The following is a 20,974-nucleotide window of genomic DNA, read 5'->3' as shown; positions in this document are numbered from 1 at the left end:
ATTTCCCCACTGTGCCACTTAAGGTGACTAACCATGAATAACCTTGCATTGCAATTGTGTGGCCCATGACTGAGATTTGATATCCTCCCCAAGGCAGTACATATTAAGGGGGAGGATAACATTTTGGATGACTCCCTTAGCCATATGACTCAGAGTGGGAACTGAATGACTGTTCTGTCAGATGTGTTTGGCTCCTGGGGTGTCCCTGCTGTTGATTTATTTGCTACTGGGCAAAATGCGAAGTGTCCTCTGTTCTGTTCTAGGGCGGGCATTGGCCCAAACTTCCTAGGGGATGCCTTCCAGCTGCAATGGCAGGCTGCATTACTACTTCTCCCCTTTTTTGCTAATGTCCAGAGTGCTGGTGAAAATACTGCAAGAGCACACACAGTGCATCCTGGTCTGCCCCGGTGGCACAGGCAACCCTGGTTCCTGGGTCTCATTCAGTTATTCAATGACTCTTACCTTGGCCTTCCACCTCAATGGGACCTCCTCACAAGAGACAGGGGTCTAGTCCTACACCATGCCCTTTGGACCCTCTCACTAACAGCATGGAGGCTGAACTTTTAGATGAGATCCTGTTAAATGAGAGAAAGCCCTCTACAAGACAGGACTATATGTGCAAATGGAAGCGTTTCACATCCTATGTGTCTGCTAAGAGCTTTGACCCACTCCAGGCTTCGATATGCCATATACTTCTCAGCCTCTCTCAAGGGTGCCTCTCTCAAGGGTTTAGGTCTCTCAGACATCTCCCTTAAGGTTCACCTTGTTGCCATCTCGGCTCACCACCCGGGCTGGTTTTGTTCACCCTGATTCTAAACGTTTTTTGTCGTGGGGTCTTTCACTTGTGCTGTCCACACTTATGGGGCCCCCCTTTGAACCCCTATTTTCATCCTCCATAAAACTATTGTGCCGAAAGACTGCCTTCCTTGTGGCCATCATGTCTGCAAGACTTGTAAGTGAACTCACTGCCTGCGGGCAGATTCTCCATATACTAAATTTTACCTGGATAAGGTGATTCTGCATTCAGATCCTGCCTTTCGCCCCAAGATCGTGTTAGACTTTCACATCAACCAGGTCATTGTGCTGCCTACATTCTTCTCTGACCCATCTACATCTCTTGAGTGTTCTATGCATGCCTTAGATGTCCGCAGGTGTGTCTATAGAACACATCCAGACGTTCTAACAAACTCTTCATCTCCTGTGCAGGAGCTAGTAAGGGTTCCGCCATTTCCAGACAAAGATTATCCAACTGGCTGGTGCAACTGTTTTTCTTCTGTTATAAGAAGCAAGGTGTTCAACCACCCTCCAAAATTCAGGCGAATTCCACTAGGTCCATGGCTACCTCCAGCTGCCCACATGTCGGGCATCAGTATGAAGGACATTTGCAGGGCTGCCACTTGGTCCTCAGACTTGCCCTTGGTTTGGCACTGCACTGTGCATTTGTATTTTGCATCAGAGGCCAATTTTGGTTGGGTGGTTTTAAAGAAAGTACTGTAACTGCTAGCACCCACCTCCTTTTTATGGGAGCTAGTCACACACCCAGTTGTGAAGGACCATGGATCCCTACAAAGATAAACAGGTTTCTTACCTGTAACTTAAGATCTCTGTGGGGATCTATGGTGACTCACAACACCCGTCCAACAGTCCCCTCTGCTAGCTTGGCATGAGCTGTTTACTTACATGTGCTGCTTTGCCGTGTCCACTGTCTTCTCTATCTCTCAATGTCATCAGACTCTTCACAGTGTCCAATTCAGGAACAGAAGAGGGAGGTGCTCTACAGCCGGCTTTGTAAGCTCCAATATAACTATGCCTTAAAGGGCTGTAGAGTGCCTAAATGGAGCTATTGATTCTTCCATGGGCCTCCTGCGCAGGCACAGAAGATCCTGTTGTGAGTGACCATGGATCCCCACAGAGATCATAAGTTACAGGTAAGCAACCTGTTTTTTGCACTTGATTCTGCCCACTTCATATAGTCATGTAGAGCTTCTGCGCGTGCCATCTCCCATGGAGGTCCATATGGTATCTGTGCAAGGGAGATCTTTTTCAGTGGTGACCCCTTCCTTTGAAACTCCCTTCTCTAGATATCCACCTGGCTCCTTCCTTTATTTTTTTTTTTTACAATATTCTTGTTTCAGTTAACTTTCCTTCAACTTGTGTAAGGTATTTCATTTTGCCTCCTCCATCTAGCATAATCTGACCATAGATTTAAACATAGATTTGTTTGAATTGCCAGTATAATATTTGCAATATTATATTGGTAATTATACAAGATAACTTGACTTTACATTGATTTTATAGTATATGGCTTATATTAAATTATAGAATGCTAGTTTAAGGATGGGATCCAAAGAGGTCCCTTCTGTGAGTGGGAAGCACTCACTGCTTGGGGGCAGATGTTAGTGTTTCCTCTAAGGCATGTGCACGTGCTCACGTGTATTTTGATGTCTGCTCGGTTAATTTTAGATCCCACTCAGGTTGAATCAGGAAGGCCTCACTCTGAATGCATGTGCGCATACACTGCCATGATACTACTTCCCAGAACAAAATCTATTCCAAACTCAGATGAGGGTGGGGGGGAGATCACTGGCAGTGGGGCTGCTGGTTTGTTGGTCTCTGACTACAGCTCTTCACATTGCATTGAATCCCACTCCAGAAGGTCCTCTAGGAACAGTGGAAGCTGCCTAACACAGAGTCAGATCATTGGTCCATCTAGGTCAGTATTGTCTACACTGGCTGGCTGCAGCTCTCAAAAGTTTCAGGCAGGAGACTTTCCCAACCCTACCTGGAGATGCCAGTGACTGAACCTGGGACTTCCTGCAAAGCAGATGCTCTGCCACTGAGATACGGCCCCATCCTCTCCTTCAGAACCAGCTTTTCAGGAGGTTGCAAGACATTGCCATGAGAACAGTGCTCTGTACATAGTCCTGCGTGCATGCGTGTGTCAGCTCAGGCTTGGCTGTCCATGACAACCACTGGGATCCATGTGGATCCCAACGTTTGCTGTGGCACCAAGCCCGGCTTTTAGCCAGGGTTAACGGAACAAGCGCTTGATTAAGCCAGGCTCCAGGATCGAAATGGAGCCTGAAACGGAGATGGGCACCCCAGGGTACGTCTCCCAATGTACCATGTTCATCATGTGGTGCATTTTGAGATTCCCCTGGCCTCCAGGATGCCATGCTGGTAGCTGCCATGACGATCATGTGCAGTGGCTGGGGCCAGTCTGGGAACCCTGCCTTCCCCATGCTAGCCCACACGATTGTGTGAAAGGCCCCAGTCAGTTATTGTAAAGACTTTGGGTAAATGGAGTTTTCTGTTTAATCTGTGGAATAACTCTTTTCTTGTTCTTATAGCCCATGTTGGATCCAGTAATACATAATATGATTAAATATGTACAGAATGTAGAAGAAAAGGATCTAAAAGACAAGGTACAATTTTATTTATTGAAAAAGCCAGGAATGCTGTACAATTATCAAGCATATAATTGTCATTTAACATATTTATCATATGCTAATTTGTAACCACTCCCATAATATTTATTTATATAGTTTTCTAATGCATGATGTAATACTTGTGCTGACATACACATATGTCAGGTATATAAAAGTTAGGAGATTTTTCTCATTAATGGTATCAGTTGTAGTGTGTCTACTGTGGTTTTTTTTAAATACTAAATTAAATTATAAAAATATTTATATACCGCTTTTCACAAAAAGCTCTCAAAGCAGTTCACATAGTAAAAGATATGAAAAAAGTGACTCACAATCACATACCACGGCACACATCCATGATACCAGCAACAGCCACTGAAGAGACCCTGTGCGGTCTGAACATGAACAGTTGCTTTCCCCCTGCTAAATATGAGAGAGCCAGCACTCTTGAAAAGTGTCTCTTTGCCCAGTTAACAGAGGTACTATACAGTACTTGCAGCAGCTGTAAATCTGCATTTTTCTTTGAGCATATGCATATATTTCATTCTATGGTTTTGCCAAAGTTTGACTGCGGTCAGCTAATACTTTCTATACAAGTCTCACTATGTATGTCAACCTATATTGGAATTTTCATTGTCAGTCATTTTACATAGATTGACAGTGTATATCTTCAGAATTGCATGAAGTAGTGATAGATATGTGAATAAAAGCTGTTAATATTCACTAGGAAAGAGAGAATGTGAGCTGCTGCTTTGCCATATTAATGTATAGTACCATCCTATGCATGTCTGCAGTAATACTTACTCCAAAGTAAGTGTGCATAACATTGTAGCCTTCGTTCAAAGGTCAGGCTGAACCAGGTTATAGATTGTTTTCTCTGCCATTGGAATTCATTCTTAATATGATATATTTCTAGGGCATCATAACTGTTATCTTTTACAGAGGCTAGTTAGTATCCCTGAACTATTGTCTGCCATCAAGCTCCTTTGTATGCGTTTCCAACCTGACTTGGTAACAGTAGTGGATGATCTGCGGTTAGACATCCTGTTGCGTATGTTGAAATCACCACACTTCAGTGCAAAAATGAATTCTCTCAAAGAAGTAAGTCAAAAAAATCTTTATTAGGTTGCCATTTACAGTATGAAATGTCTGTGCTTGTCCACCACACTCTTCTAAAATTATATTATTGAGAGGTACTGTAGATCCCGCCTCCATCTGAGTTGCAGTTGGTAGAAACAAATGAAGGATTTTCTCAGCTGGTTTGGCTCCACCTTTGATGGTGTTCTGGTGCCTTACGAGGGTTTTTATTTTGACAGGCATTTGTCATGATTTTCTTTGGTTTCCATTCTGTTTGATAGATTTTAGCTGCTGTTTGTGTTTTTTGTAATATTTTATTTTTTATTTTGCTAGCTTTGGGTAGCTTTATCTCAGAATAATAAAGGAGGGGCATATATGCTTTTATAAACAAAACAATGTAGTGGCTTAATGGCTGATTAGATACTGGGTTTTTTGGTCACAAAGTGTTCAGATAAAAAATGCAGGTGTGTAGAAGGAATCAAAAGTCTATATTCTGGCCATTGTTATAATTCCATTTATATCAGATGACTATAAGGTAATCTATGTAAAAACTAGAATATACTTTGATGCTACTGTAGCACTGAACTGTTGAAGTGCTTATAAATAATCAATGCTATTAATGAGTACTCGGAATATTAGTGAACTTACAGAGCAGGTCATTGCTGTGAAGGGGTGGGTGGTGGGGGAAGGATCCCCAAAATGGAAAATGGAACTGTTCAGTGTTGCCTGCTCTATTTATTCATTCCCAGATTATTCAAATAATAATTTTTGGAATTTGCACAGTCTTCATAGTGAATATATATTGCATAGTAACATAGTGGTTCGTCTAGCTCAGTATTTACACAGACTGGCAGCGGCTTCTCCAAGGTTGCAGGCAGGAGTCTCTCTCAGCCCTCTCTTGGAGATGTCAGGGAAGGAACTTAGAAACTTCTGCATGCAAGTATGCAGGTGCTCTGCCCAGAAATGCCCCATTCCCAGAGGGGAATATCTTACAGTGCTCACATGTCTCCCATTCAAATGCATACCATGGTGGACACTGCTTAGCAAAGGAGACAATTCATGCTTGCTACCACAAGACCAGCAAATTCTTTTGGTTTTTTTTTTTTTTTTAAGAATCTCATTTCTCATTTTGTGTTTGTAACTTAAGCTTCTAAGTATAGTGTGTACCTTCTACTTTTAGGTAACAAAACTTATTGAAGACAGCACTATGTCCAAATCGGTAAAGAATGCAATAGATACAGATCGATTGTTAAACTGGCTAGTAGAAAACTCTGTCCTATCAATTGCATTAGAAGGTAAGCTTATGGATAAATGATTCCATTCTCTGTCTTGCTGGACTTCTTAAACGGAAAGGATTGAACCATACCTGCATTGTTTTGCTGAGAGTATCTACCCTAAAAAGTATATTGTTAAGCATTTCTAAAATTCTGTAATCTTCTGTGCTCTCATCACAAAATATGTCTTAAGCATATTTGTTCTTACTGTTATAGTCTGCTGAATCTTATCCATCTTTGCCTACCAGATGTTCTACAGTGCATTTCTCTCCCTCTGGAAAGAGGATGTTTAAGGACATTTAACTGTTGTGCAGTGCAATCCTAAGCATGTCTACTCAAAAGTATATCCAATTCACTTCCTAAAGACTTACTCCCTAGTTATTCTGCTTCAGATTGCCACATTCATTGTCCATTGTGTAAGGTGTAGAAATGGTTTAATTCTTCAGTTGCAGAGATTCCAGTGGCAGAATCGAGGATGAAAACTCAAAAACAGAAATTGAGTTCATGTTATATCTCTTTATTTGCAAAAATGGAATTTGTGTGCTGTTACTGCCAGATGAAGACTTAATGAGGCATTCCTCCTGTCTCTGCTCACTGAGTTCTGTGTTTCTTCTGCCAGGTAATATAGACCAAGCACAGTATTGTGATCGTATAAAGGGAATTATTGAACTGCTAGGAAGCAAATTATCACTGGATGAACTGACAAAAATTTGGAGAATACAGGTAAGCATGTGCCGTGTTTTGTGTCTCATACTGTTATGGCAAGGCTAGAGGAAACATGATTTTGAGAAGTATGTACAAAACCCAGCCAAATTATCAGCAGAAAGTAGTTTGCCTGATCAAAAGCTAAGTAGTTCATGGAGTTACAGTGTATGTTGGCTTTTCTGCCATTGCGAGAATTGGGACTCAAGAAATGAACATAAGAACAGCCCTGCTGGATCAGGCCCAAGGCCCATCTAGTCCATCATCCCGTTTCACACAGTGGCCCACCAGATGCATCTGGAAGCCTACAGGCAGGAGTTGAGGGCATGACCTCTCTCCTGCTGTTGCTCCCCTGCAACTGGTACTCAGAGGCATCCTGCCTTTGACGCTGGACTGGCCTATAGCCCTCCAACTAGTAGCCATTGATAGACCTCTCCTCCATGATGTTATCCAGACCCCTTTTATAAGAACATAATTTACATGTTACAATGAAACACTAGCTGGGGAGGAGAGCGGTGTCTCATGCTCCCAACCAGCAAACGCTTTGTTCACTGGGTGGGTTGGCGGGGGGGGGGGGGGCAAGGTGGTGCTGTGGCTGAGGAGCTGCCTTGGCAGCCCTCCAGATCCTAGCAGCCAAAGGACAGTTGTCCCCCCTTGCTCCACTGTCCTCATGCCCCTGGAGCTGTGGCTGCCTATCTACCACCATCCAGCAAGCTCATGTGTGGAGGAGGTCCCTACCTGCATGCCCAGCACAATCTGGTACCAGTCTTGCAAGATGTCATCAAGATGTTAATATCAGTAGATTGATATTAACATACAATGGTTTTTAACCAAGAATACCGCTGTAATATTTCAGAATGACTGTTTAGAGTCATTTGAATCACTGTTTAGAGTCATTTAGACATTGTAAATTAACTTCAGATATTCTTGACATTGCTCACAAGTTCATTTTTCAATTTCCTACTTGAATATGCAACACCAAGAATTTGATTAATGATTTGGCAAGCTGGTTCTCAGAAATAGAAAGGTAGGAAGTTGCCTTATACCAAAAGACTGTTAGTCCATCTAGCTCAGTATTGTCTATACCAGGCCTTCACAACACAAGACCCAGGGGCCAGATCTGACCCACTGGGACTCCTTTTTTTTTTTTTTGGCTGGCCAACAGGAAGAATATCCTGTAGCAACAGCAGAAACCATATATGCCACCTTTGGGGATGGGGGTGTAGCTCATTGATAGAGCATCTGCTGTGCGTGTAGAAGGTCCAGTGTTCAATCCCTGTCATCCTTGGGTAGGGCTGGGAAAGATCCCTGCCTGAAGCCCCGGAGAAGCCATTGCCAATCAGTGTAGATCAGGAGTGAACAACTCAAATACACTGGTGGGCTGGAGCCAACCATGGCTTGGTGTGCGGGGGCCAAGGTTGATTTTCAACACACTAATGATTTATTATACTATAAACATTAATTATTAAAAGTAGTAATGAAAGTGAAGGGGCAGAGGGCAATCCCTCTTCCCCCCTTGCCTTCCCCCCTGTCTCCAGCCCTCTGTTTTAATATTTGCATTACTTTAAAATACTGATTTCATATACCATGCTAGTTAGTATTATATCTTGGAGGAGGAGAGCTGGTCTTGTGGCAGCAAGCATGAATTGTCTCCTTTGCTCAGCAGAGTCCACCCTTGTTTGCATTTGAATGGGAGACTACATTGTGAGCACTCTAAGATAGGGGATGGGACTGCTCCGAGAAGAGCACTTGCAAGTTCCCTCCCTGGCATGATAGGGCTGAGAGAGACTCCTGCCTGTAACCTTGGAGAAGTCGCTGCCAGTCTGTGTAGACAATATTTAGCTAGATGGACTAATGGTCTGACTCAGTATAAGGTAGCTTCTTATGTTTCTAGCTTCTGGCTTTTCTAATAAACTGATAAGTGCTGTGTTACCAATGTCTCTTGATTTAGACCAAGAGCATTCCTTAAGAATGATGAGTGAGATAGCTAATTTCTGACAAGCCCTATTTAATTTTGCAATTTTAGCTTCCAAGGTGCTCAGAATTACTTCTTCTTAGATGAATAAGTGATTCATCCTTGGAGAATGATCTAGTGGTGATCACTGTGAAATGAAATAGTTGTGAAACTTATCCTAGCCACTGTATTTGAATTGGTTCTTTCAGCCTCCAGAATACCCAGAGTGTAACTAAAAGCACTTCTGAATGAGTAATCAGTGACACACCCAGCAAACAGTATCTTAACACTTTGTATTCTGGGAGAGGTTTTGTACAAATACTTTTTGTCCTGTTCAAAATCAAGCTGCCAAGTTTGTCAGTGTGATATTTCAAAAAAACCACTTAGCTGGTAATAAAAAATATAGCTTGCCCATTCTTTATTACATTTTTTGTTACTCTGGTTTCAGAAGACTTCTACTTCTATTTAATACACTTTTAGTGTAATTTTACTCTTGTTTAATTAGAAGTGAATCCCTGTATGTTCAGTAGGGCTTACTCCAGTTAAAAATCAATCGGCTTACAGCCTTCCTGCTTGATGTAAACCTTTACACATGATTATATATTTGTTTGGTAATACATAGCTATTTTCTCATTATTGTATATTCTCTCCTCCTCTGTCCCACCACCCCTTGAAGTCAGGACAACCATCAACTGTGATAGAGAACATCCATGCTATTATTGCAGCAGCTGCTGTGAAGTTCAGTTCAGATCAGATCAGTCATCTCTTTGTCCTTATTCAGAAGGTGAGACTTACATTGGCCTAAATTTGAAACTATAGCAAAGACTTGAAATACATTTTGAAGTCCCATTGAACCTGAAAATCTCCGATGAGGGCAGCCCAAGCTCTGACATCTTAAGTTTCGACCTAGGAATACATAACATACTGAACTATATTATAAATTAATTAATTAAGCTGGGGAATATTACTGAAAACATTGGGGATGCTAGTAGATTAGGTGTGATATCAAATTAGGCCCACTTAACTTAAAGTAACCAATAAAAGACCTTGCTTATCTGCAACTGTCTTAAGCTCTACTTAAGATGAGTTACATAAAGATTTATGGTGATTGCCTTAGTAAGTTTAACTTATGAATATAAAGTCAGAAGTAAGGCTTTTGAATTCAAAATTCGCTAAATATTTTACCCCTGCTTTGAATAGTTGATATTTTCAGTTCAAAGCAGGCTATCTCTTGCTATGGTAGCTTTTTGAATTCAGGGTTTAAAACTAAAATAAATTGTTTGCCACATACACAACACACAAATTTATTTTTTATTTATTCCTTTGTAGAGTTGGGAGTCTGAGAGTGATAGAGTGAGACAGAAACTGTTAAGCTTAATAGGACGCATTGGTCGGGAAGCACGTGTAGAGACAACTACTGGAAAGGCAAGAATAATACATTTTGTTTTTTTAAAAGCGCAGATGTCAGCTTCTGAAATGAATGGTAGTAATTAGCTGTGTGTACCCTATAGGTTCTTGAGGTTCTCTGGGACTTGGCTCATCTTCCAACATTACCCTGCAGTTTGATTCAACAGGCCTTGGAGGAGCATTTGACAATCCTTAGTGATGCATACGCAGTAAAGGAGGCAATCAAAAGAAGCTACATCATCAAATGCATTGAAGATATTAAGAGGGTTTGTTTGTTTTTTGAATTTGTGTTTTCTCAAATTGTACAATCTCATGGTATTGCCTTAGATAGGTGATTGTCCCAGTTGCAAGTTCTCACCTTGGGAAACTTGTGTGTATGCACACTCCAGTTTACTTGCCAAGAGAATAATACATCTCTTGCCTTTGTTTCAAATGTTCAGAAAGTGTGACCAGTTTTGAGAGAAACTACAAGGACAGAATTTGCAAATGGATGGGGTGTAGAACAAAGTTAGATTTATGAAACCTGAACACTTCAGACTCCATTTTCAAAGCCCTCTCTCTAACAGGAGACTTTTGCCTTAATAAACTGAGTAAGTAGTATGTATTATTGGGAAAGCTTGTTTGTGTGTTTAAAAGAACAAGCTTAAATACTTCAATAATACTACTGAGTTTACAAAGTTCAGTATCCTAATGTTGGAAAGAGGGCTTTGACAATATAACCTGAAGTATTCTGGCTTGAAATAGTCACCTGTGCTCAGTACCTTGGCCTCTCTGTGAATTCATGCCACGAGTCCACCTGTGACATTCCAGGAGAGATATTTAACTGGGGTATCAAGTCAAAATTGTACACTTCCAATCACTAATCATCACACAACCCTCTTTGTAGAAAATGTAGCATGGAAACCAGGGAGTATAGCTTCTGCTAATTCTAGAACAGGTGTGCAGAGCCAACCATGACTTGGTGTGTAGGGGCCAAGGTTAATTATCAGCACATTAATTATACATTGAAATTTATCAAAAAATAGTAATGAAAGTGTGGAGACAGAGGGCTGGAATCAGGGAAAAGTGGAGTAGAAGAGGGATGGTGTCAGCAGGCTCCAGCCTGGGGACCAGGAACATCTGGTCTTAAGCAGCCAAGTGCATTGAGCTGCTGCTGCTCATCAGCAGGACATGCCAAGAGGTCTTCATGGCTTCTGTTGTTGCTAGAAGATATTCCTTCCTGTAGGCCAGCAAAAGAGTCCCCGTGGGCCGGATCTACTCCCTGGTTCTTATGTTCTGCAAGCCTGCTTCAGAATGAAGGCACTAAACAAAAGGCTCGCCTGTATGTTTTTATAATAAACTTGATGTAGGGCACAGTCTGATTTAGTTACAGTTTCCTATACAGGAAATATAGCAGGACAGGTCTGACTTTCTCCTAGCTAATGTACATTCAGTGTCTGGGGGAAAGCACACATGCTTACTCAAAAACACTATATGAAATTATAGAAAGTTAGCATGTTACATTTCTAACCTTCCATAAATGGTGATGGCCACCAGCTTTAAGTGGGGTTTAGACAAATTCATGGAGGACAAGCCTATCAGTGGCTACTTGTCCTGATTACTATTCTATCTCCATGTTCAGAGGCAGAATGCCTCCAGACACTGCTTGCAGAGCAGCAGTGGCAAGAAAGGGAGCATGCCTTCCTCCTGGTTGTGTGACTCCCGAAGACATCGGGTGGGCCACTATGTGAAACAAGGTGCTGGACCAGATAGGCCTCAGATCTGATCCAGCAAAGCTGTTCTTATGACACCAGCCTTGTAGCATTTCCCCAAATTAGTTCATGTTTTAGCTGTAACATATTAAATAATTGTGCCCTTTCCTTATATATTTAGCATCATAGTTAATGGATTAGACAACGGCCCCCTTCCATAAATCTGACAAATTCTTTTAAAAAGTTTTCTAAATTTGTGGCCCTCAACACTGCATCTTGTGGTAGTGAATCCCATATTATTAATTTGGCTTACTTCATTGGGTGACCCCAAGGTTTGATGGTATTTGAGAGAGGTTAATTTCTATTCACTCTTCTCAACACAATTCATAACTTTTTAAATGAGTTTTTAATCATGATGTCCTCTGGAAATATGTCCCTGAATGTCCCCTAATCCTCAGGTACATATTTTTTGAGAGGCATGAAGGCAGCAGGAAAGAGAATCGGCAAGAACCGTTCTACCTTGTGCAAATAGAATGTACTTTTGCAAGCATATTATTTGTCTATATATGAACCACTATTCTATGACCATGATAGCCTGTTCTGTTAGTTTTATTGTACAATTACTCGAAAATCTATATATAATATGTTATATTGAACACTTAAACACAGGAAAGAGATCAACTTGGTAGGAATTGGTTGGAATCAAGGACTAGTTTAAGTACAAACTACAAAAGTAATCTGGAATGGGGAATCAAGCTTTGAAAGTTTAAGCCATGTAGTCTTTGTTACTGAGGGTATAGATATTAATTTATATTATCTTCTCCTACTAGTCATCTCAACATAATAATCCTCAGTTTGTGTGGGTGGTGCCAGCTTTACGTCAGCTTCATGAAATCACACGCTCATTTATTAAGCAAACCTACCAAAAACAAGATAAGGTAAGGACATTTTTGAGACGAAATCTTGTGTGGACTGCTGTGATTGGTAGGCAGGGGAGGGGGGTGGGTTGGAACAAGATTTGGGAAACTTTTAAAAGTCATATGTTTGTAAGCCCGCTTGGGCTTCCTTTGGGAGCAAAAGGCAGAAAAATCGTTTGATAGACAGTCTAGTGTTGCACAAGTGCAATGAGAAAAATTGCGAATCTGCAGTGTTTCTCCATGTTGTGCAAATGCTATTAGAAGACCTTATCCAGAACACATACAAGTTTGTGCAAGATGTTGGGCAATGTGTCAGCATCTTTCACTAGCACAAGAACTAGTCTGGAGCAGACTTTCCTTTCCTTTCCTTTCCTTTCCTTTTTTGCACAACTTCATTGCACTACATCCTTGTACTAGCACAGTAGCATTACAATAGCAAAGCACTAGTTTGCATGTAGGCTTTCGTAAGTATGTGACTATATTCTTGCTATAAGCACAGGCCAACATCCATTCTCTTAATAGGTCTGACACTGTAAATAATAAGAATTTTTAAAAGTCATGTTGACTTTGTATTAGTTTTGTCATTTTTTATTATTATTATTTAATTATTTACATTTTACACCCCGCTTTTCCTCCAAGGAGCCCATAGTGGTGCACTACATGCTTAAGTTTCTCCTCACAACAACCCTGTGAAGTAGGTTAGGCTGAGAGAGAAGTGACTGGCCCAGAGTCACCCAGCAAGAATTATGGCTAAATGGGGATTTGAACTCGGGTCTCCCCGGTCCTAGTCCAGCACTCTAACCACTACACCATGGTGGCACATATGCTAAATCATCTCAGTAAAGTCAAATTTGCCCTTGGAAAGGAAAGCACAAGTCTTTTGTTCTGTGCTAACTGAAGGAGATGTGTTGAATTTGTAGTGTTGAACTTGTTCTTGAAACGTTTTGCTGGAAATCTGGTAAAATGACTGGAAATTGTGGTGAATAGAAGAATGAAGATAGGAACTGTAAGAAGTTTTAGACCTTAACTGTATATGGGAGCCAGACTTGGATTGTAGAGTGTTCAGACTTTAGTAAATTGATCTTGCCTGACTGGCCAGCCGTCTCCATTCAGGAGGTTACTGGACTTATAACACAACTAAAATCAGGCAAGGCCTCAGGGTGCGACAACATATCCGCTGAGCTAATAAAGACCAATGATTGTTGGGCCCCTGTTCTGGCATCCCTTTTCACACACACAGATAGAACTGCTGAAATACCTAAAGATTGGGGTCTTGCTATAATTGTCCCTATTTTAAAAAGGGGGAGGAAGGATGACACGGGAAACTATAGGCCTATAAATCTATTGAGTATTATCATCAAACTTAATGCTAAACACCTACAATTGAAGCTTCAAGATTGGTTGGAACAGGAATCAATCTTGGCTGAGGAGCAGGCTGGCTGTCTAGCGGGCTGCTCTGTAGTAGACCAAAGCCTAGTACTCCAACACCTTGAGGAAAATATGGCAGTAAACCTGGTTCCTCATTATATGCTGATTTTATTGATTTCAGATTTGCTTTCGACTCTATCCTGGGAGATCTGTTATGGTCAAAGCTTAGTGCATCCTCAATTGACAAACATTTGTTATTTTTGATGCATAAATTATACAGCAATACATCTCTTTGTGTAAGACACAATCCCAATGGTGACTTATCAAACTCAGTTCCTGCAGGTACTGGCATTAAGCAAGGATGTTAGCCCCCCTGTTATTCAACTTCTATATTAACTCGCTTGTTAAATATCTGAATAGAGTAGACATGCCCCCTAAGATAGCAAGTAGGCAGATCCCTATACTTCTTTATGCTGATGACGCACTGATTTTATCTTTGACACCCACTGGCCTTAGGAGAGCACTAAAGGCATTTCCCCAGTTCTGTTTAGAAGACCATTTGCTAATCAATTACCAAAAAACCTAAAGTAATGTTCTTCGCCAAGAGACTCAGATCTCACATATGGAGAATTAATAGCAACATGGTTGAACATGTTAAGTGTTTTAAGTACTTGGGGTTGGTGTTTCATGTTAACGGGGGAGGAAAGCACACTTAGAATATATAACACAAACAGCGCAGAGAAGTGCTACTGTGATTTCAAGATTCTATCGCTCCAAAGGAGGACAACTTGTCCCAGCAGCTATTAAGCTGTTTCAAGCCAAATCAATGGCCCAGCTGCTCTTTGCAGATCAATTGGGTCCGTTTACCCCTGCGGAGGTTGTCCAAACTAAATTACTAAGAACGGTTATTCAAATGCCAAAAGGTGTATCCAACGCAGCCTTGAGGCTGGGGTGAATAAGGTAGAGGCCAGAGTATGATTGGCAAGTTTCAAATATTGGCTAAAGCTAAAGTTTCAACCAAGTGGATTTCCCCCGCCTGTTCTGGAGGATCAGACCCACTCTAAGTGGTTATATAATTTAATGGGCTTAGTGTTCTAATTTAAATATAATGTAATGGGTTTAATTATTATTTTATTTTATTTTATTTTATTTTATTTTATTTTATTTATTCAATTTCTATACCACCCTTCCAAAAATGGATCAGGGTGGTTTACACAAAGAAATATCAAACAAATGACAGCACAAGATACACCAGCAACAGTCACTGGAGGTACTGTGCTGGGGGTAGATAGGGCCAGTTACTCTCACCCTGCTAAATAAAGAGAATCACCACGTTAAAAGGTGGCTCTTTGCCAAGTTAGCAGGGGTTTAGTGGTTATCTAATTTAATTTATTAACTCTCTTCTGAATCTCTTATTGCTGTGGGGTTTGATGAAGCCAATAGAATTCTAGAGCAACGTCTTCTAGATATCGAATCATAAGAAGAGAGAAGCAAACTCCTTAACTGTATTCAGAATTGGTGGGTCACCTTAATTTTAGCTCTGGCAAGCTATCTTCATAATCTGACATGTCCAGCCCATCGGAGAGCCTTCACCTTTGCTCGTTATGATGCTTTCCCATCATCTTGGTTGGAGGGGAGATATAAAAAGATATACCCTATCACCTCCGCAAGTGTTCCTGTGGATCAGACGAAGTTGATAATTTTGCTCATATTTTACTGCATTGAAAAATTTACACCATTCCACATAGCAAATTGATTTTGCCTCTTTTAGAGAACCTTCAGGGAAGACCAGCTGACTTTTATGTAAACTTTAGGGGAGAACAATGGACTTTTATGTAACAAATAAGACTGTATTTGTTACTTCTTGTGTTGCTAGATTTTATGCCATTGCATACAAGATTTGTCAAGCAATGGCGAAGCGCCCCCCATCCAGTATCTATCTATCTATCTATCTATCTATCTATCTATCTATCTATCCATCCATGTCTCATTTAATTTATAAACCGCCCCATCCAGAGGCTCTGGGCGGTGTACAACAACTTTTTAAAAAGACATAAAACCCACAATTCAAACACAGTGCTAAAAACAATATTAAAAAAATTCAAAAATGATTAAAACTATTTAAAACCAATTAAAATACTTTTAAAAACCACAACACTTTACAAGTGTTAGGTAAGGATGTCCTTGATTGGGTAAACTTCCTCTACCTAAATGCTACTGTGATATCTGACAGACTGTACCAACTGCATTGAATGTCAACTTGTATTATAATGCTTAAATCTGGTCAAATACCATAATAAAGATACTGATTGACCTTAATTGTATATATGTCCAGGGAATAGAAAGAGGAAACTTCATGCCAGTATTGAAAGCCTATTTGTAAAAGTTGTAATGCTCTGCTTAATACAACTTTTCTAATATTTTGCCAAGAGCATTATTCAGGATCTGAAGAAAAACTTTGAGATAGTGAAGCTGGTGACAGGAAGCTTAATAGCATGTCACAGATTGGCTGCATCAGTGGCAGGTCCTGGAGGCCTTTCTGGAACAACATTTGTGGATGGCCGATACACATATCGGGAGGTAAGTGATATTGTGCTAGTAAAAGCAGATTAGTTGGGGAGACTTTGGACTTCAAAGTATCAATTTAGAAAAGCTCAACTAAAACCAAATACATTTGTCATCTTTTCAGTACTTAGAAGCACACCTGAAATTTCTGGCATTCTTCCTCCAAGAAGCCACACTCTACTTAGGCTGGAATCGTGCTCGGGAAATCTGGGAATGTCTTGTAACAGGCCAAGATGTCTGTGAGTTGGATCGAGAGGTGAGATACCTGAAAATATGAGCTTTGTGAATTCATTTCAAATGTAGGGTTTTTATGAATTACTGCTGTACTTGTTTGTTCTTGAAACCTTGTAGCACTAATATATTTTGATATATTACTACATCAATCTGAATTAGCATAAGAGTGAGGCTTCTAAGAACAAGTTCACTTTTCCAAACTAATGGCCAATCTGCCCCATTCAGATTGATTTTTATATATCATTAAGACCTATTCAAGATGATCCAGGGCTCAAATCTTAGTTCTAATATGTGCAGGAAACCTTGTAGAGAGAGAAAAGCAGCTGTGATTAACAGTAACCCTTGTGCGTAGTTCTAGGGACAAGAAATACTGTTGGTTTTTTGTGGTCTTTGCATCACACATGGGATTTGCGCCTGCGCAGAGCCACCATCTGGATACTTCTAGACCATTACCATATTAGAAAAAAAGAACAGGAAACCCGGCTCCCCTCATGTGACAGACTACCACACTCCCTCAGTCTTTCATCGACCGCCGCAGCTGCTAAACCTCCGGCCATCTTCTCCAGCTTTGCCTCTTTTTCTGTGCAGAGTTTTGAATTTATTAGGAAAATTTCCCCCTATTTGTGATCTGTGTATTCTACCTATAAATCTCCTCATATTTTCCTCTGTTACATTTTGCCTTTTAATTTTTTTGCATGTTGCTTCCCGTATTTCCCTCCTCAGGCCTCTTATGGCCACAAAAGTGTATTTTACAAAGTGTTTGCAGTGCTCCATCAAACTTCCCTCCTCTGATGGCCATTCCTTGTGCCTGGTCTGATTGGCAGATGCACATTGCACAGATTTGTGATTGGTTTGCCAGGGCTTCACTAAATAGGCCTGCTGTAATCGGGCCCCCCAGCTTTGGGCGTTTCTCTGGGAGAGAGCTCTCTTTACTAGCTCCTCTGTGGTTGGAACTTCGGGAAAATCAGTGTCTGCTTCACTCTTCTCCCTCCACCCTTACTCAGGAGAGTCTCAACATTCCTAGCTTTGTGAACTAGCTTTGCAGGCGGCCCCCAAAACGCCCACTATCCTGCCCGCGCACCTGGCGCTTGCCACAGCTACTGCCCCAACCCGAACTTGCTGGTGCCAAAACCACCACTCATGCCTCTTGCAGATATGATGGGCCCAGCCACTCCTGCTCCCTCCCCCACTGCCAGTCTGCTGCTAAAATACAGATGCTTTCAGCCCCACCTGCTGAGCAACAGCAAGGGGAAAATAAAACAAACCATTTAAATCCTCCCTTGGTGTCAGTCCCGGTTCTACCTATTAATGCAAATGACCCTCAGTCATACCCTGAGTCTCTGGGTTCCAGGAATGACCCAATTAGCCCAAATTCGACACCCAGGTCAAGAAGTAGAAGCTCAAGCATCTCCTCCAAAAGGTCTAAACATAAGAGGCACAGAAGCTGCTTGCAGGGCACGTCTTATTCGCCTAAAAGACACCATGGGCCAAAGTATTATAGACTCTCTTCAGATGATGATTCTTCTAAGGGAGGTGATTGTCTGGCGGGGGAGCCTGCTGTACTTACGCCATCTGGACCAACCAGGAAGTGCAGAGCCGCAGCGGAGCAAGCAGAGGAGTCAACAGGGAACCTGGGCAAGGCAGTGGCTCCTGGCAGCAGGCCAGAGTCACCTTCTGATTACATCGGCGAAGAGCCAACAGGGGAACAGGGAGAGCGAGGAGGGGGTAGGCCAGGGCTACCAGATGCAAGGGGGAATGTAATGGGCAATACAAAGGGGTTAATAAAGAAGGGCGGGGACCTAATCAGCGAGGGTGGGGTTGTGGAGCCTGCCAGGGTTATTTAAGGAAGAGAGAGTCGAGGATGAGGAGGCTGGAAGGGAGAGTGGCAGGAGAGGAACAGCCACAGGGACCCCGACGTGCCACGAAGAGGAGGATTCAGGTGAGTCAACTCCCTCCCTTTGCACTCGTGAGGTTCACTCTTTAAGGCCTGAAAGTTGACCAGGTGGTAAGGGAACAGCGGTGGTCGTGACAGTGATGATCCAGATTTTTTATTATGAGGATCTCTTTGACTATTAACAGTTTTCAAGAAGGCATTACATGCCCTTCTCTGATTGCTATGCACTTGGACACCATTATTTCTCTCTTCGTCGTCACCCATGTTGCCCATATGCAGAGGGACCCTACTATGACTCTTGCCATAAGCCAAGGGCCCCCTGTTGCAGGACCAGATCTCAATCCAGGTCTCAAACTGGATCCTCAAGCCAACCCAGATTGCTCTCAAGATCACTTCCTAAGCCAAGTATGTCCAGACCACCAGTGATTCTGCAGCTTCTCAGCTGCTGTGGGAAGACATCTCCTGTGGGTTATCATCCCATGCTCACTCCATAGAGGCAGGACTTATGCAAATTAAGCAAAAAGCCTATAAAAGCCCCAGGAGGATAGTCCCTTCCAGTTTAGTTAGTCCTGCAAGCTCCAGAGCAGACAGAGCACAAGCCTTATCTAGCCTTTGCTTCTACTCTTTATTCCACTTGCTGCTTTCCTTTTCTTGCTTCTACTTATACCCCCCCCCATTACTGCTTCACCTTCCTTTCAGATATATGTATATACACACATACAAATATATATTGGGGTAGCGTTCTGCAGGGCCTTTTGCCCAAAGCAAAGAAATCATTGGAGGCCTCAAAGAACAGCTAGTCTTCCCACCACTGCTTGGCAACACACATGGCTGCAAGCGGCCTGCCCCGGACCACTGTGTCCTCATCGGGCGCAGCCTGCAACGAGGAACTGCAGGGCTCTGCTAGTGGTCAGCAGGGGGCCTCAGGCAACTTGGAAAAGGGTGCGCGGGACCGCAAATGCTTAGACTCCCCCACCCCAGACCAGGAGCGCCAAGCCAGGGTGTTGGGAAAATCAGCCGCCCAGGCCAGGAGCCCTGAGCTGGGCGGCGGGGTGTTCCTCCCCCACCCATGTGGCATACAGAAAGGAAAGAGAAACAAGCCTCTATGAGTCTCTACGTGGCAACTGCGGCTTCCTTGCAAGTAGCGACCTTATTGGAGCTCCCTGCACATTCCGAAGGTGATCGGCATTTGTTACTCTCCTGTGGGGATTCTGAGGAGGAGGAGGAGCAGGTAGGCCAAGGGTAGGGGGCAGCCATTGTGGCATTCTCCAGACAAGGAACCTATTGATCCACGCAATTGATCCATTGCCCTGGGGGGCAGCCATTGCAGAATTCTCCAGACAAGGAACCTATTGATCCATGCAGCCCCCCATTACTGATTCAGATTGATCAGGGAGCCCCAGCTCAGCCCAACCCTGGGGGAACGGATCCTACACATGCCCCACCCCCCGTTGGCGGAATTGCCTAGGAATGGCGTCAATGCTTTTCTTCCATGATTGCTGACACGTTTGAATCCCAGCGCTTGAATAAACGGCACCATAAGCAAAAGAGCCTTCCTAGATCTCCTTCGTCATCATCAGTCTCAAACCTCGGCTTCTCCCTTCCCTCCACCTAAGAAAAGAAGGAAGGTTCAGAAACACAAGCATCCTCACAAAAACTCCAAAAAACGGAGGGACCAAAGGAGAAAACTCCCCCCTCCTGTCTGTTCTTCTGAGGATTCAGACAATAACTCTCCTGGATACTCTCCTGTGCAGACCTGGGGAACCTTCCCTCCTGCCAGAATCTCCTCCAGCCCCGTCTGGCCCTTTCTGTCCAGATAAGGACTCTGATGACTTGGACAACGATCTGGATTTCATAGAGGAAGGGGAATGGTCTGATGGACATCCAATAGAACCTGCTACTCTTTCACATAGATTATTCCCATCTGATGACTTTTTTCACCTTCTTGTTAAGGCACTGAAAACTCTGGGTCTATCACTTGAGGCTTTACAGGGCTCTGCAACTCCAACGAGAGTCCCTGGTATTACCTACTCTCCAGAATACTTGTTTCCATTGCCTGAGACTTTCTCTGAAGTTCTCAAGCAGGAATGGCTGGCTCCTGCTGTCCAGAAAAAGACATCTACCCTGGTTAACAAGCATTATGCCTTTGTTCCCACAGTGGCTGCTTTTTTTCAGACCCCTCTAGTTGACACCCATGTCGCTGCTCTAACCTCAGGGGCGGTCCTGCCACGAGATGGTGAGTCGGTTTTGAAAGATCCTACAGAGAAAAAACTCGAGTTCCACCTCAAGAAGAACACTGAGTGTATCTCCCTTTCCATTAGAGCTTCAATTGCTGCCTCCATCATTTCCAGGGCCTTGCTACTATGGACGGATGAATTACTGCAAACCCCCCCCCCCACCAGAACGAGCAAGGCTAAGACAACTCGCCTTGAAGCTTCAGAAGGCTCAGGCATTCATCGCTGA

General features: G+C 42.6%; 1 protein-coding gene across 1 annotated transcript in view; it reads left to right on the top strand.

The window, feature by feature from the left end:
- Window positions 1-20,974, top strand: part of USP24 (ubiquitin specific peptidase 24) — a 195,879-nt gene that overhangs the window by 38,231 nt on the left and 136,674 nt on the right. The window contains exons 9-18 of the mRNA XM_053242957.1: window positions 3,351-3,425; window positions 4,371-4,529; window positions 5,686-5,800; window positions 6,399-6,502; window positions 9,112-9,219; window positions 9,765-9,860; window positions 9,947-10,108; window positions 12,364-12,471; window positions 16,249-16,398; window positions 16,508-16,639. Coding sequence (XP_053098932.1) covers window positions 3,351-3,425; window positions 4,371-4,529; window positions 5,686-5,800; window positions 6,399-6,502; window positions 9,112-9,219; window positions 9,765-9,860; window positions 9,947-10,108; window positions 12,364-12,471; window positions 16,249-16,398; window positions 16,508-16,639 — 1,209 coding nt within the window. The remainder of the gene's footprint in view (window positions 1-3,350; window positions 3,426-4,370; window positions 4,530-5,685; window positions 5,801-6,398; window positions 6,503-9,111; window positions 9,220-9,764; window positions 9,861-9,946; window positions 10,109-12,363; window positions 12,472-16,248; window positions 16,399-16,507; window positions 16,640-20,974) is intronic.

The sequence above is a fragment of the Hemicordylus capensis genome, chromosome 4, assembly GCF_027244095.1.
Source record: "Hemicordylus capensis ecotype Gifberg chromosome 4, rHemCap1.1.pri, whole genome shotgun sequence".
Lineage (NCBI taxonomy): Eukaryota > Metazoa > Chordata > Lepidosauria > Squamata > Cordylidae > Hemicordylus > Hemicordylus capensis.
This window is presented reverse-complemented; position numbering and strand designations above follow the sequence as displayed.